At 39.0% G+C, this 17,445-nt stretch overlaps 1 protein-coding gene across 1 annotated transcript in view; it reads right to left on the bottom strand.

Moving 5' to 3' along the window:
* Positions 1-17,445, bottom strand: part of SLC22A23 (solute carrier family 22 member 23) — a 91,377-nt gene that overhangs the window by 50,485 nt on the left and 23,447 nt on the right. The window contains exons 2-3 of the mRNA XM_070942537.1: positions 13,731-13,834; positions 8,107-8,261 (exon numbers count right to left, since the gene is read on the bottom strand). Coding sequence (XP_070798638.1) covers positions 8,107-8,261; positions 13,731-13,834 — 259 coding nt within the window. The remainder of the gene's footprint in view (positions 1-8,106; positions 8,262-13,730; positions 13,835-17,445) is intronic.

Here is a 17,445-nt window from a genome sequence, read left to right as displayed (position 1 = left end):
AATCATAGCACTGACAAATACAGTCAGGTAAAAGCTGAACAGAATGAGAAATTCGTAACCTGGAACATAATTCTAGAGCTACTTTTTGCTTAGTAGTTCGAAAGTAGAGTCAATTCCCCAGAGATGTAGTAGGTTCCCTTCATCGGAAATTGTTTTAAGTGGACACTAGACAGCCATATGTCAGAAATGTTTACATTTCAATCTCTGCGTTAAACAGCGGGTTGGACTCAACGCCCTAATGGTTCCTTCCAGCTTGTAGGATTTTATCACATTCTGACAGATTCATTTTCAATTACAATTAATTTCACGCCTGCTATAGCCATACCCAAATGTATTTTTTGTATTAAAAAAACCCTATAGAAAATAAGCAACTTTTGCATAACAATTCAGAATATAAATGCAGCTAGTCAGTACTTCTCAACCTGCTTAACTGCATTACTTTCTTATATGGTTACATTATGGGAAGGGAGGGAGGGAGGGAGGGGCTTAATAGATTCCAAGGTTTTCTGGGAATATTACTTTTCTTCTTGGGCTATCTGCCCATATATTTAGCTACTGCAACTCTGTCATTAAGCAAAGTGGTTGCTAAGTGAAACCACAACTGTGCTTATGACCTCCCTTCAGCTTTTCTTTGCTTTATAGACTTGTGAAGGTCATAAATATGAGGATTGGTTGCAAAGTTATTTTTTATCACTGTCATAACTGTGAATGGTCACTAAATGGGGCAGTTACTAAATGCCCCATTACTCAACTTAGCCATGGAGATATCATTTGAATCTAAATAAAAGTTTGCTTGTAGTTGTGTACATTTTTACTTTTGTTTGGGAAGAAAAAAAATCAGGTTCCATAAAGTGCTTTGGAAATAGCTATTATCTCTTATAACTAAGGGAATCTAGTTGGTTCATAACTTATTCAAGACTAATTTATACATTCTTCCCCCGCTCCGAAAGATTACACCTAGATGTGCACTTTTTCAGAAGAGCGAAGTCTTTGATAGACATGTACTCCTGTTGGAAAGCTAGGTTTGACATATGTTTTCCTGCTATTTAATTCTTAAAAATAAAGCAAAACGGGGGGCGGGGGGGGGGGATTCTATAAACATTCTTTCCAGAAGTGTGTGACTTCACTGTTATACTATACTATGAAGCCTTACAAAAGAAATATTTAGTTTGTCTTGAAAAATACTTCAGATTCTGAACAAAGATATAGCGAATTACATTCATAAAGGCAGTTTTTAACCAGCTCATGCCCTGACTGAATTAACTGATTATGTGCCATCAGGTCAATATTGATTCTTAATAACCACCCAGATATGTTTTCAACCGGACAAACAGTTCTCAACTTGGTCCTCCAGGCCTTCCAGTGGTACACCAGGGCCTGGTGGCTCAGCAGACTAAAAGTATTGTGATTGACACCAGCTGTCTGCAATTACTGTAAGTTCGAATCTCACCAGGCTCAAGGTTGACTCAGCCTTCCATCCTTTCTAAGGTAGGTAAAATGAGGACCCAGTTTGTGGGGGCAATAAGCTGACTTTATATAAATATACAAAAAGTATGAAGGCTATTGCTTAACGCATTGTAAGCCGCTCTAAGTCAACAGAGAAGGGCGGCATATAAATCAAATTTAAAAAAAAAAATTCATCATAACTGTAATTAAATCAATCCAACTTGTGGGGGGTCATCTTTCCTTCCCTTTCCTTGCAACTCACACCATAAATCACAATTTTTTGAATTCTATTAAGAAGTGCTATGTGCCAAAAGGATTGCACATTACTCAACACAGATGTCAATCAATTTGAAGTCCACTGGGCCATGAAATTTCAGTTTCCTTTCCTACTGATTGAGGAACTTAGCTTGGCAAAGTATTCATATTAAAATTGTAAACAACATTCCACTTTTGAGCAGTTAAACGATGGATTCTGAAGATGATACGATTGCATAAAGCATTTTGCGTCTGTAATCTAGATTAATTGCATGGTTCTTAATGATTAAACATTTCCCCCTGACACCCTTCCTACTTTCTTTTAACTTGGCAAGCACCATTCATTAGATTTCTCTATTGGTTATAACACTTTAAACATGATGTAATACTGTTTTTGAAGGTCCCCTCAAGGGCTTTATGGTGAAAAAGCAGAGTATGCATCTTTAAACAAAAGAAGCAATATTGTACTGAAGTGGGCTTGGTTCCAACAATGTTGTTTAGCTAGCAGAAAGATATTCTGTTCCTAGAAGAGCTATTTCTGATCAGGTGAAATTACACTGTGTCAAAACAAGGACCACAAATCCTAAAGTCTAATTGTTCAAGATAATCTCTAAAAATCCTTTGCGTCACATTATAAATGGCATGCCTGTATCTTTTTATGTGGTATTGTATCTTGTGACCTACATTCCATTCCTATGTTCCCGGTATTATGTATTATGAGAATTTTGTTCAGTTCACCAAAATATCAAAGGAAGCTGTCTTGGGTACTATATGTGGACATCCAATCTACTCAGATTCAGAAATATCAACTATCTCCTGGTTCATCCAACTCAGTAAACACAGTGTGATTTGGGGACGAGATGGAGTTATATAAACATAGTCACTGTAGTTTGTTAATCACGGCCTACAGCTCAATGCATTCCATAAACTCAATCAACTGTGAAAAAGTGTTTTCCAATAAACTATCTTTAGTTAAATCATACCGTAATTTAATTCAAACTGTTATTGTCAATACACAACATGTGTACAATGAAATTGAATGAGTCTCCCTTGGGGCAGCCCACCCAAGAATGCAGAATACATCTCAATAAATCTATAGACAAAAAAGAAATCCCTAAAGTAATAAACTAGCACACATTTACACACACACACACACACACACACACACACACACACTATTATATTACACTGGTATTATACATGTTGCACGTTGCACTGGCACTATAAGTCTATCACATTAAACATGATTGTGGTGTTATGTTGCGTTTAAGAGTGACAGCCCATGGATAAAAGCTAGTTTTCAGGCTATTTGTTCAGCTGACTATGCTTCTATATCTCCTGCTTGATGGTCCAGGGTATGAATCATCCCTAAGGATTTTCCTCACTCTGGTGAGACAGCGGGACCTGGCGATGTCATCCAGTAGGATTAGGGGGCAGCCCATGATTTTTTGTGCTGTGCTCATCAGCCTCTGTAATGCCTTGCTGTCCACGGCTGTTAAGCCAGTGTACCATACCATAACACAATATGTGAGGGCGCTTTCTATTATGGACCAGTAAAAGGAAGTCATCAGCCGTTGTTCCACCTGATTTTTCCGCAAGACCCTAAGGAAATGGAGGCTCTGTTGGACCTTTCTAATCACCTGGGACATGTTATTTTTCCAGGTGAGATCTTGGGTAAGGTGCACTCCCAGGAATTTGAACGAGGAGACTCTCTCCACACAGCCTCCCTTGATGTAGAATGGGGCAGGTTCCTCTCTCTGCTTCCAGAAGTCCAACACCATCTGTTGTGGCCCGTCAGCGGCCTGTGCAATTAGTAGCTGATTCCGACAGCGAGGAGGCTGGTGTGGTGCTGCGCCAGCAGCCTGTGCAGTTGGCACTCAAGTCAGACAATGAGGAAGCTGGAGAAAATGTGGTGCCAGAGGCAGGGATTCAGCCAGGGCCTTCAGAACCTCCAGAAGCTCCCATAAGTGAAGAGGAAGAAGAGGAGGAGCCTCTTCTCGATGCACGAGCACACAGAGCTGCGAAAAGGCAGGAGTGGCTCATCAGGAGGACGTCTCCTCGAGAGTAAGGCTTGAGGCTAATTGGCCCCTCCCCAGCCTATTTAAGGAAGGACGACGACTGATGCAATTTGCAGGAAACAACTTCATTCAAATTCCTTTGCGTCTTGATTACAGAAAACGTTTGATTTGGCTCTTATCATTTTTCCTGCAAATTGCTTCTGGGCATTCTGCCAACCACAGTAAGATTATGGTTATCTGAAATACTGTGCCTAGGAACTGAGTTACTATTCTTTGAATTCTTGTCGGCTGTTAATGAAGTTAAATTAACAGCCCTTGTTCAGAAAAGACTGATTTATTGTACTTGTGTTGAACAACTACTAAGACAGCTCATTAGTAGTCTTTAATTAGTAAATTAAGGTTTGTACAGACTTTGTGTGTGCTGCGTTCTCTGGGGTCCGTAGCTGAGGCAGACACCATCTCCTTTGTCTTGCTGGTGTTTAGATGCAAGTTGTTTTCTGACCACCATGTAGAGAACTTCTGAACTTCTTCCCTGTATGCTGATTCGTCCCCTCATGTAATAATACCCAGCACGGGTATTCAAATCAGTCAACTTTTTAATGAGAATACCCAGCAATATGGTGTTAAAGGCCGAGCTGTAGTCTATGAAGACCATTCTTTTGTAGTTCCCAGGTTTCTCTAGGTGTCTCAATACAGTATGTAGGGCAGTGGCAATGGCATCGCCTGTCAACCTATTTCCTCTATAGGTGAACTGATGTTGATGGAAGTTTGATGGAAGGCATGACCTGAGGTATTGAAGAACCAGTCTCTCAAAGTACTTTATCACTACAGATGTTAGTGCAATGGGTCTGTAGTCATTCAGGCTGTTTATGGCTGTTTCCTTCTGGACTGGGATGATGATGGCTGCTTTCAGACATGATGGAACACTGACTGTTTGCAGGGAGATGTTAAAAATCCTTGTTAGGACCTCTGATAATTGGTCAGCACAGGTTTTTACCACTTTCCCCAGCACCCTGTCTGGACCTGCAGCTTTGTTGGGATTCACGGCCTTCAATACAGCTCTCACTTGGTCTTCATGCAGGGTGAGTAGCTGGAAGTTGGAGGGCTGGTGAGCTGGGGCCGCAGGGTCAGGTCTTTTGACCTCATAGGGGGCAAAGAAGATGTTCAACTCCTCCACCAATGAGGCATCGGTGTTGACTATCTACTTTGGGTTGCCCTTGTAGTTGGTTAGTTCCCTAACACACCTGCCTCAGATTGTTGTCTGCTAGATGGTTCTCCACCTTCTGTTTATATTTCTGTTTAGCTGCCTTAATGCCTCTCCTTAGTTTTGCCCTGGCCTCATTATATTTATCTCTGTCACCTGCCTTAAAGGTGGAATTCCGGACTCTCAGAAGTATCTGTACCTTTGCTGACATCCAGGGTTTACAATTCCATAGACTCTGATGCACTTATCCACTGTTACATTATCTGTGCATGTTTTAATATATGAGAGTACAGTGCCAGTGTATTCGTGAAGTTCTAGATGTTCAAATATACTCTATTCAGTGGTTTCAAAGCAATCCTGCAACTGGCTGAGTGCTCTCTCCGGACAGATTTTGACAGTTTTCATGACTGGCTGTATTCTTTTCCTAAGAGGGATATACTTTGGGCACAGCAGCAGAGAGAGATGGTCAGATGTGTCCAGGTGGGGGAGGGGAATTGCTCTATGGTTTCAGGGAATATTCCCAGGCCTATCTCAATGATAGGAAGTGATTTCTTCCTATACTGATTTGAAAACCTTTAAACATTTGCACTTTTCAAAATTTTACACACAAAAAGTATACTGTATATAGCAAGGTAGCCATTAGAGGGATGTGTGACCCAGATGTTTACATTTGCGAAAAGGAATCTTCCAAGAGGTTTACTTTTAAGAACACTGCTTGCAAAAAGTTCACAGATTTATATTGATCTTTTAAGCAAATATGCATGTAAACATTAACATGGGCTTAAGTTGCAAATGAGGAAGAAAATGAGAGAGAAGAGGTTTAGCAGTTGGAAAATAAGAATTCGATAGCGACTAACACATACAACAATTGCCTCCTCTCTTTATCTCGTCAGTGTCCCCAGAACAGTTCTAACACACTTTTTTCCTTTGCTTAAAGAATTTTGGATGCAAGCCATTATGACGACCTTTTAGGCATTGCAGTACATTCTGTACTTAATTTTCAGGTGTAACTGTTAGAATTGATTCACACGCACCAGGTTTTCTGACTGAATTCTTTTGAAGTGAGCCTCTTCCCTTCCCTCTTTGACCAAGAAAAGGAGTTGGTGTTTAAGAAAACTTTGAAAAAATGTAAATAAAGCATGGCTATTTGGCAAATCCTATCCCTATGTCCATGATGGCGAACCTATGGCACGCCATATCAGTGGACATGTGAGCTCAGCTCCTGGGCCCAACAGAAGTAGGGAAACAGGCTGTTTCCTGCCTCCGGAGGGCCTCGGGGTGGTGGTGGGGAAAGCCTGTTTTTTGCTTTCCCCACCCCCAGAGGTCCCCCAGAGGCCAGAAACGGCCCGTTTGCCAACTTCCAGTGGGACCGGAAGGCCCGTTTTTTGCTGTCCCCAGCCTCCAGAGCCTCTCTAGGAGTTTGGGGAGGGCGAAAATGGCCTTTTCCACAACGCCAGGAGGCCCTCTGGAGGCCAAAAACGGCTGGTTTTTGCATAGAATTATGGGTGTGGGCACGCACGTGCGCAACCCCTCTGCCCCCCTTCCTGGCACGTGATGGCAAAAAGGTTAGCCATCACTGCCCTATGCGGTGGAAATATGAAGATAAGAGCAATATTGATGAATATTTCCTTATCCTAACTGCCACATGAACTTGCATTATTAACTTTACTTAACTGGGCTCTCCCTGAGCCTAGAGTAACCATAATGAAAATAGTAAAAGGAAAAAGATTCAGCAAAAAAAATGGGAATGGATTTGCAGAACAAACTTGCATCATTGCATGGACGACATGCTATTTGTATTCCTCTAAAGACCATCTAGCTGACCTTATCCCATCTTACTAAAATTCGTATTTGGTTAGATTAGGGAGCCCAGGAAAAAAAAAGACCATAAGAATCTAATTTGATTTTTGACAAGAAATTTACCATTGCCGATAAGTATGTATAGTAGTATATATGTCCAAGCCTGGTAATTGAGGGGATCTTTAATTTTATCCCATTAGAGGGAGACAGAGAGAAAAAATTGAAGATTGTAAAATCCAGGCAAACTGTATTAGTACGTTAGGTGGACATAACCATAAACTGGTTTAATGAACATTCCACTGATTTCAATGGGATCAGTTAAAGATGGTCTTCAAACAGTGTTTTCTCTGGACAGATTAACAACTACTATCAGAAAAATAGCCTCTTCTGATCTCTGCACATACTGTCTGAAGTCTGGTTGGAGATCTGGGTGCATAGTATTTTGTAGGTTGAGTAGGTTGGGAAGGGGAAGAGAATTTTTAATGTGAAATGTTGGCCTTGAGCCTACTTGCAATCGAAATATGTTTTGGTGCAGTGGCCAATGAAAAAGGCATTTGGCTTCAGTGCGTAATTATTTTTAATGATGAGATGGAAGAGGCATCTTATGTAGTCTATATAATCATGCCCTACCCACATACTTCACAGAGCATCTGATTTGCCACACTTGGCTGGTTAGATTAAATGTGATCCAAGAGAATGTATCTACCCTGTTGTTAGGTTATCTTCATTCTGCATCACTTATTCTGGTGTTCTGTCTAACACCATAGCTGCACCAGCCAGTTTGACTAGTTTCTCAGTAATATAACCCAAGAAGAAATTGAGTAATGACATATATATCATTACTAGCTGATGAGAGCTAAATAGCTTGAAATAGATCTATACTAGTCTCCCTTTATTTCTTTATCAGTGAAATATAAATTTGGTATAAAATGGTTTGTCGTGAATGCGACTGCTTGAGGGCTCCTGGATTGGAGCTGAAAGCCGAAAGGGATACAATATGCTCCCTCCCCTCCCATATGCTGGGGTAGACCAGGTGTCTCGACAGAAAAACACTTAATCTCTCCCCTGGCTCAAGCTGATGAAGAGAGGAGAACATGTGGCTCACAGGTTAATACAACTGCCTAATATGCAGGCAGCCCAAGTTCAAATCCAAGTAAGTGTATGGCTAGCTGATAAGAGCTAAATAGCTTGAAATAGATCTATACTAGTCTCCCTTTATTTCTTTATCAGCGAAATATAAATTTGATGTGTGTATGTGTGTAGAATTGGCACTCAATCTTCTTAGCATAATCATATGAAAACACAATCAACGACGACATGAGGCTTATAACACAAATATTTTTTAGAAAGATATCCAAGATGTATTCTGAAGACAATACTCACGTAGTGCATACAAGGAAAGGGTTATTCCAGCCAGGCAAAACCCTTCAAAAAACCTGAGTGTGCTGAACATGGTCACATTCACTGAGAGGGCCACTGTCAGTCCAAATATTAAGATGAACAACACTGAGAAGAGCAGCACTGGACGACGACCAACCCTGTCAAAATAAAAGAGGAACAAAAGGAAATGTATGCATTGATGCGTTATAGGTTCCATATTATCCATTTGCAAATTAGAATTCTGCACTGGGTGCAATGTTCCCTAGCCAATTTCAAAGAATCCATGATTGTAAACACTCTTTTGTCAAAACATTCCCAAAATGTTTTGGGAACAGTATCTCACTGGAGATTCATGATTCAGATCGGGTGTATTTAACAAAACAACAATGATATAAATTGATTTTGGATGTAGAGTATATATTCTGTATGTAGAATATAAATTGTGGTATGAAAAATAAGCATCATACAAAAAGGGGAGGGAGGAAGAGAATATGTCTGAAGACTTTGTTCCCTCCTATATCTTTTGAAAAATACCTGCATAAAAAAAAGTTCATCCTGGCTAAAATCATGTTACACTTTGGCTGATATTCTATTGCTTCTATGTATTTATTTTTAAAGTTTATATGCGTCCCTTCAAAACCAAGCTTTCCTGGCCCACAAAAATGAATGTCACCAAATACAACTGGGAATAAATAATGTTACAAGTATGGTGGCCTTCCACATAATAGACACGTAAATCCAGTTTGTTTTGGAAGAATCGGTGTGTGTGTGTGTGTGTGTGTGTGTGTGTGTGTGTGTGTTTTAATTTTGTTTATAGTTGTTTATAATCTTTTGGATTTTATTCTAACTCTCTGTAAATTAACAGGAGGACAATAGAAGTGAATATTCTCTGCTTTTAAATTTGCAAAATAATTGATACGGAAAGAGTGAAAGGGCTTCCGCTCTTTATTTGGTTATACAAAAGATCAGAGAAACCTACCTCTACTTCTATACAACAACCATTTCACCAAAGGGTTATCCTCGAGATAATTACCTAAATATTTAGGCATTGTATGACTTAAAATTTAATAATTTAATTCTAAAATATATTATGTACATAGAACTAGATTTATTTGGTATAAGAGATGTATGTTTGGCGAGCCTTCCTTCCTTCCTTCCTTCCTTCCTTCCTTCCTTCCTTCCTTCCTTCCTTCCTTCCTTCCCCTTCCCTTCCCTCTTTTTCTCTTTTCTTTCCAAATAATTACAACAATAATATTTTTTTAAAAGCACAATTGTTTTTATTTGATGCGTCACCCTCATTTTATGCAACATGCATGAAAATGTTGCAGGTTTCTTATGCTGATGAACTGTAATTCTCAGGCACTCTAGTCAGCATCGTTAAAACTAAAGGATTTGAGGAATTGTAACTCAGTGGTATCTGGAAAGCCAGAGTTTCTCCATCTCTAATCAAGACCAGGACTCTCCAATCTTCTTGCTCTACATGTAGTCCTCGACGTTCAACCTTTCATTTAATGATCGTTTGAAGTGACAACAGCACTGAAAAAAATTGGTTTATGACCATTTTTCACACAAACATTGCAGCCTCCCCATGGTCACATGATCAAAATTCAGATGTTTGGCAACATATTTATGACGGTTGCAGCGTCCCAGAGTCACTGGGACACTGCAACCGTCAGCGATCACCTTTTGTGACCTTCTGATAAGCAAAGGCAATGGGGAATTTAACAACTGTGCTACTAACTTAGCAACTGCAGTGATTCACTTCACAAACTGTTGTAAGAAAGGATATAAAATGGAGCAAAACTCACTGAACAGCTGCCTCGCTTAGGAACAGAAATTTTGGGCTCAATTGTAGTCATATGTCGAGGACTACCTGTATTTCACATTTTGAGATCATGCTATGGGGCACTCAAAGAAAAAGGTTTCTTTTCTTTTCTTTTTTTGGTGGGGGAGACAGCTAGTGAGTATATTTACAGATAATCAATCATTCAACATTTTTATTTTCTAAGAAACACAGTCTTTACTTTAACAACTGCATTGTCTAGTGACTGTTCAAAGTTATGATGATGCTGAAAAGGTAACTTTACAAACAGTCCTTGCACTTACAACCACTGTAGTGTTCCTCAGTCATGTGATCATCATTTGCAAGGTTCACAGCTGGTTTCCAACAAGCAGAGTTGGTAGCGGAGCCAGCAGTAAAATCTTAAGTCGTGGTCACGAGATGTCTCACTTAATGACTGTGGGTAATTTACTTAATGACCACAGCATAATGATACAATAAATCATACGGTTATTTGCATAATGACCACATCACTTAGCAATGGATTTATCAGGCCCAATTATGGTTAAATGAGGATTATCCGGACCTATGAGAACCTATGTAGAATCCAAAGGAATTATTTGAAATAAAGATAATTGGAGGTTGGTTCTTGCTTTAGAACAGGGGTGTCAAACTCATGGCGTCACGTGACGTATCGGGACTTTTTTCCCCCCTTTGTTAATCTGGGCATGAGCGTGACCCGTGCGTGACGCATCCAGCCTGCAGGCCACGAGTTTGACAGCCCTGCTTTAGAACATGCTGGCTTCCCTTTTAATTTTATTTAAAATAAGCCTTTAAACAACTGAAAATTACTGTAGAGTTGGGATCTGGAAGATGAAAAGATGCAATACAATGTGAATGTGTCTTGTTTAATGAAAACATTAAAAAAAAAACAAAATATGTTAGTGAGTACTGCAACAAGATGAAAATAAAAACAGACATAGACACTATGCTTGTGTAATATGCTTTTTTGCAGGGGTGAAATGCTCCCAGTTCAGACCGGATCGCCCGATCCGGTAGGCAGGTGGTTCGGAGAACCAGTAGCAAAAATCCCTGCGCTCCCCCCATGCCCAGCTGAGCTGCGTGATCATCAGAGGCTTTTTTTTTTTACTTTTAAAAGCATTTTTTCTACAACCTCTTCGGCTGAAGAGGTTGTAGAAAAAATGCTTTTAAAAGTTAAAAAAAAAGCCTCTGATGATCGCGCGGCTCAGCTGGGATTGTCAGAGCCTTTTAAAAGCATTTTTTCGATGACCTCTCTGGCTGAAGAGGTTGTAGAAAAAATGCTTTTAAAAGGCTCTGACAATCCCAGCTGAGTTGCCTGATCATCAGAGGCTTTTTTTTCTTTTAAAAGCAAAAAAAAAAGCTTTTAAAAAAAAAGCTTCTGATGATCAGGCAACTCAGCTGGGATTGTCAGAGCCTTTTAAAAGCATTTTTTTACAGAAAAAATGCTTTTAAAAGTTAAAAAAAAAAGTTGGTCACGCCCACCCAGTCACATTACCCCCCACCAAGACACGCCCACACAACCGGTAGTAACAAATTTTACATCTCACCACTACATTTTTGTGTTGTTCTTCCAAGAGCCTTGGTAGTACAGTGGTCTAAGGCACCCTGTTATTAAACTGGTTATTAAGACCAGCTGCCTGCAATTACTGCAGGTTAGAATCTCGCCAAGGCTCAAGGTTGACTCAGCCTTCCATCCTTTCTAAGGTAGGTAAATTGAGGACCCAGTTGTGGGGGCAATAAGCTGACTTTGTATAAATATACAAAAAGGATGAAGGCTATTGCTGAGCACATTGTAAGCCGCCCTGAGTCTCTGGAGAAGGACGGCATATAAATCAAATTAAAAAAAAAAAACCCTACAGAATTGCATCAAGCAGCCAGTGAATTGTGTTGGTGTATTTCACATAATCAACTTCGTAGTATTTTTTTAAAAATATCCTAGAATAAACCTACTTAACATTATAGTTTCTTAAATGTCCATTCACCACATAATAACCCCAATCTACCCACAGAATGACAATTCTAGAAGGATTTTTAGAAAATAATTTGTTTTGGTTGATGTTTTTTTTTTTAAAGGAAATAAAAAATACCTAGTCACTAAAATAGTCTGCTTTCCAAATCAGCCAAATCTAGCTAGGAAGCAGAACCAGGTAGAAATGACACTTATGATAACCCTGCAATAGACTGCAGCCGTTATCCAGATAAAAAGCCCCGATGTCTAATCCAGATTCAGGTACCTGGCATGCTTAATAAAACATAGTCACAGTCTCTGCCGGTTACCAAGCAACTATAAAACGCTCCTATCAAACCTCTAAATCATGATTTTATTTCATGGTATTGTTTACCCAATTCAAATCACAAAATCACCATTAGGTTAATCACCATATTAATCCTATAAAACCTGAAGAAAATACAAGCATCTTATTTGGATGATTTCCTGATGATTGCTGATGAATATATAATTCTGAGTAAATAAGATAAGTATAAGGCACATTTGTTTGGCTTCAGTTAATAGTACACTCATACTTCTTTCCTTCCCTCCCTTTCCCATTAAATTCTTGATCAAAACAAGCTCACTGAAAAGCTGCTTGACCAAATTATCAATTATAAAAACCTATCTGGGGAAATTTCAAGTTATGACATCAAGGCAAATGGAAATACGTGAAGCTGGTGCTGGCAATTTTTTGCCCAGGTAGGACTCGTGGCATTAGGAGCTGCAAATGTAAATCCGGAATGCACTCGATTACATAGCAGCCTATGGTATAAAAGCTGTTTGAATTGCATGGACACATGTATGAATATACAACTCTCTCTGCGTTCCCAAACAAGTAATGGCTGAAATATATATATTATGTCCATAGAATGAAAGATTTCTATTGTGTGCTTTTCTAAATTTAAGAATGAAAGTAATCCCTTCTTTAAGTCTTTATTATTAGATATTGCTTTTCAATTTTATCTACAATTCCTAGTTCAACTCCTACAAATTCTTAGTTCTTTTCTTAGTAGCAATGAACTCAGTGGCTATAGTGAAATAAATACCTAGCTGCATTAAAATTCCATAGAGGGATAGAATATTTTAGGTAAGAAGTATTGTCATTTTCTCTAAACTACCTGGGAGATATTGGAAGCTGAATTTAAACATAAAATGGAGCTGAAAATAGTTTTAATTCAAGCCATCCCTATTGTCTCAAATGGCTTCTTTTATTTTTTAAAATTATTTTATTTAGCACAGCAACAATATCAATAAATGGCAAATCATTTGTGAAATACTATGCTTGTGTATGTGTGCATAAACTTTATTGAAGTTGTTTATATTAATAAAAGTTAGATGTAAAAATATATAAACCAGTTAGAAAAAATGTGCAGAACCAATTAGAGAATGAAAAGAAGAAAAAGATAAAGAAGTGACTTTTGATCTTATTCACAATTGCAAATGAATTTATTATCCCTTGTCCCTCTTTAAAATTATATTGCAGAAATTCCATCGCATGTTCAACCCTTTTTTTTCCAATCAGAAAATACAAAAATCACCATTTCACTTTTTTCCCCTTTTCAGCAAAAAGTCCATAAACGTTTTTCAGTCTTTTATAAAAGCACTTGTGGTTTTATCCTGAACAAGACAGGTAGGTTTTTCTCATTTCTGCTAATTCTACTACATTTAGAATCCATTCCTCCATTGTGGGTATGAAGTATTGGGTTTTTGTGCATTGAAATGGAAACGTATGGAAAAAATTCAAACATCACCGGAGGTGAGAAAATGTCATTTCCTCATGGAGAGCAATTTTGCAGTGGTTTTAGTTAAACTTACCAATCAGCTATACATCCTGTTATTAGGTAGCCAAAGATTAATCCTACAAGCAGAGAAAACTTCGCAATGTGAACTTTCCAGGCAGAGTCACAGACCAGATCCCACTAAAAGAAACAAAAAAAAGAAAGGAAAGATGATTCATTTAAAAGGGATAGGGTTATTTTCATATACTTGGAGCAAAAAATCACATAAAACTATCTAGTACAGGTAGTCCTCTATTTAAAACCATTCACTTAATGACCATTTGAAATTATAATGGTACTGAAAAAAGTTTTTCACCGTTTTTCACACTTATGACCACTACAGCATCCCCATGATCAAAATTCGGACTCTTGGCAAGTGGCATATATTTATGATGGTTGCAGTCTCCTGGAGTCATGTGATCACCTTTTGTGACCTTCTGATAAACAAAATCAATGGGGAAGCCAGATTCACTTAACAACCATGTTACTAACTTAACAACTGCAGTTATTCATTTAATAACTGTGGAAAGGGTTGTAAAATGGTGCAAAACTCACTTAACAACTTTCTTGCTTAACAACATAAATTTTGGATTCAGTTGTGGTTGTAAGTCAAAGACTACCCATATGTTGACTACAGTGACTATCAATAATTTTATCTTGGTGTTGTCATGTTTACCAAAGGCTAAGAATTGTTATTTCTTACTGAATTAAGATTTTTCCCTAGAAGCAGCTGGTTAAAAATTTACAGAAGCTGATAACCAGACCATTATAAGATTTTACAATTCTAGTCATTTCACTCTTCCTTCCCCCTCTGGCAGCGTTTTGAGAGTTTTGAGATATATTCTCTGAATATGGAGATCTTCTGTGGTAAATATATCAATAATAAATCTGTCTAATTTTTAAAAGCAGACAATGTATTTACTAACATTGTCTGCTTTTGGCACTAACTTGTGTCAAAAAGAAGTGTCTCCTTTGTCTATTGAACTAGTTTATTGGTTTATTTCCATCACTCTGTTTGCCCTTTTCTTTTTCTTTTTTCTATTTCCCATAAGAAAATATTCTAATGACTCTTTAAAACAGCACCCGGAACTCATTTTTTTGTTCTTCGGTGGAGGTCGATATCTAAGGTCATGTAAGTGAATGGTAAACAACCGTATTATTTTTCTGTATTCAGAGCAAGTATTAGCAGAGGTTTCGCCAGATCATCTGTAATCAGAGAAGGAAGAATTATTGTTAAGCTGTTAAGAGTTCTGGGAAGCTTGTATATATATCCAGTAACATGAAATGACTGGATAAAATGTCCTTTCTGGCATCTTCTATAGCTAGTCTTCACCTTGAAAAAAATGGGAAGAATTTCAGTTTGTACTGTTAACTACTTAAGGATTTTTAAAGATAGTTTCACATCTCTGAGCCATTTAAATAAAGATTACAGTATCTAAAAGGAAGCAATCTAAAAGCATTTCTTTGATCAAATATTTAACTCAAACAAATCTTCAGTTTAATCACAATTGCATTCAAGAAGATTTCTATCTATATTTTTTTAATCCTGGAAGCTCTTTCAGAACAGTCAGTTCAGACTGAAAAGACATATTTAAGTGCAGTTGTTTAATGATAGTTCCTTCAGGACTCCCCCCAAATCCTAGTGGTTTAGTAATGGTTTTAGGCTAAGCAGCAAGGGATAGAACTTCAGACAACCAATAGTCAATTTGATAGGAACTATTTTCAGTGTTCCCACGTCACAAGAGGACGGAGGCAGAAAGGAAAGGAAATTAACTAGATTAACTAACACAAGCAGAAATCTCAGGCAAAATTTGCTGCAATGAATTTTACGTAGCATCAATGCCAACCAAACTAGATACCAATTCTGCCCTATCTTTCATTAAATGCCAATAAAAACAATTGCTCATTTAAAAACCCATTACTATTTTTTGGAGAATGGGGTGCTTGAGATCCTGCTACGAAAAATCTTCATTGCACGACTCAAGAAAGCTGTTCAACCAAACCAGCACAATAAACAAATGCAACAAACTGCCCCATTATCCAAATCTCTTCAATGAACTGTTTAGAGAAGGTCTGTCAGACAAAATGGGCAGACAGGAATATAGACAAGAGCACCAGCATCTGATCCCTTTGTTGAGATAATATTTCCGTGGCACATCTGCTAGCTAGCAGGCATGTTCGCTGCTGCATCAGGAGACAGTGTGGCTATACCACAACAAACTGGGTTTCCTAGATTTCTCCACAAAGGCTTCTTTCATGGCAAGAACAATCTAACCAAAGTTTTCTTCATGAAGGAAGTTCATCAACAGATACGAGATTTTGCAGAGAGGATTCAAGCCATGTGCAAAAGACGAGCAGTTTGGCTCTGATCCTCTAGACAGATCAGAACACTGTTGTAACTTCTGCACATGCGCTGCTCCACTGAGTTATAGCACAACTGCATCACTTAGTGATGGCATTCCCTGAAGTTCCAGTTGCTATGGTTAACCAAATCCCACAGTTGCTAGGGAAGGTAACTTCCTCCTGGCTTCCCACTGACAGCCAAGTCAGTGGGGAAGCTAGCAGGAAATTGCAATTCCCAGGTGACTCACAAGCAAGCAGAGGCAGATAAGGTGGCTGCTGTCAGGTGGGGAAGGTGCAAGGGAAAGGTGAGGAAGGGTACACATATGGCCAGTGTGGTGCAAGCACAAAAGGGAAGGTACACAAATGAGAAAGACTTGTGACCTTCTCTGCTGGCTTCCCTATTGATGGTCTGGGGAAGCAGCAGGGAAGGTAGCAAATGGTGATCATGAGATCATGGGACACTGCAACTTGTCACATGTATGAGCTGGTTATCAAGGACCTAGACTGTAAGGGTGCTGGGACCGCAGGGGTGCTGGGACAGCCAGACTGTCCAGTCCATAATCACAACTGATTTAGCACTGTTGTAACTTCAAACAGTTGCTGAATGAATGATGATAAGTGAAGGACTATCTGCCATAGCAATGTATCTGCAACTCATTCCACCAATACCATGAAATGAAACTTCGAAAGAAGCAGATAGAAGAGGTAAATTTTTACATCTATCTTGACCATAAAATCGATACCGTACACAAAATTGACAAAGAAATATTGCATAGAACAGCAGCATGGCTCAGCTTTAATTGTGTAAAAACAATACTCCAACAAATGGGCAATGCCAGGGTAACAGCAAGCACCTTCAACACCATGGGTTTTCTAGCCATAATGTGAAGGGTGTGAAACAGAAAAACTTGGGTGTCATACAGTGTGCAATGAAAAGATGAACCCTAAAGATCTCACTCAGAGATCAGTTCACAAATAAGGAAATTCAGCTCAGCAATGGACTACCTTTAAAGGTGTCATAAAAACAGCATTCAAATCAGTGGTGGGCTTGTACCGGTTTGCCCTGGTTTGGGGGAACTGGTAGTAGCGGCAGCAGGAGGCTCTGCCCATCATCATGAACATTCTGCGCATTGCAGAAGTGCCGCATGCAAGCGAAGCCAGCGCACACACGCACACGCTCACAGTTCCAAACCGGTAGCGAAGGTAAGTGGAACCCACTACTGATTCAAATCTAATCTAAGTAGGCAGGGCACATTGTACATTTACCTGACAATAGGTATATCTGGTGGCAGGGTGGATTTGATTTAAATCAAGTCGATTTAAATCATAATTTTTAAAGAGCAACTGTCATCTCTGTCCTGCAGCGGCTCCTCTTCTGACCCACTGTTGACTCACCGACAGTCCCAATA

Source organism: Pituophis catenifer, unplaced genomic scaffold (assembly GCF_029215685.1).
Source record: "Pituophis catenifer annectens isolate HBS135680 unplaced genomic scaffold, rPitCat1.0.hap2 SCAF_3, whole genome shotgun sequence".
NCBI lineage: Eukaryota > Metazoa > Chordata > Lepidosauria > Squamata > Colubridae > Pituophis > Pituophis catenifer.
This window is presented reverse-complemented; position numbering and strand designations above follow the sequence as displayed.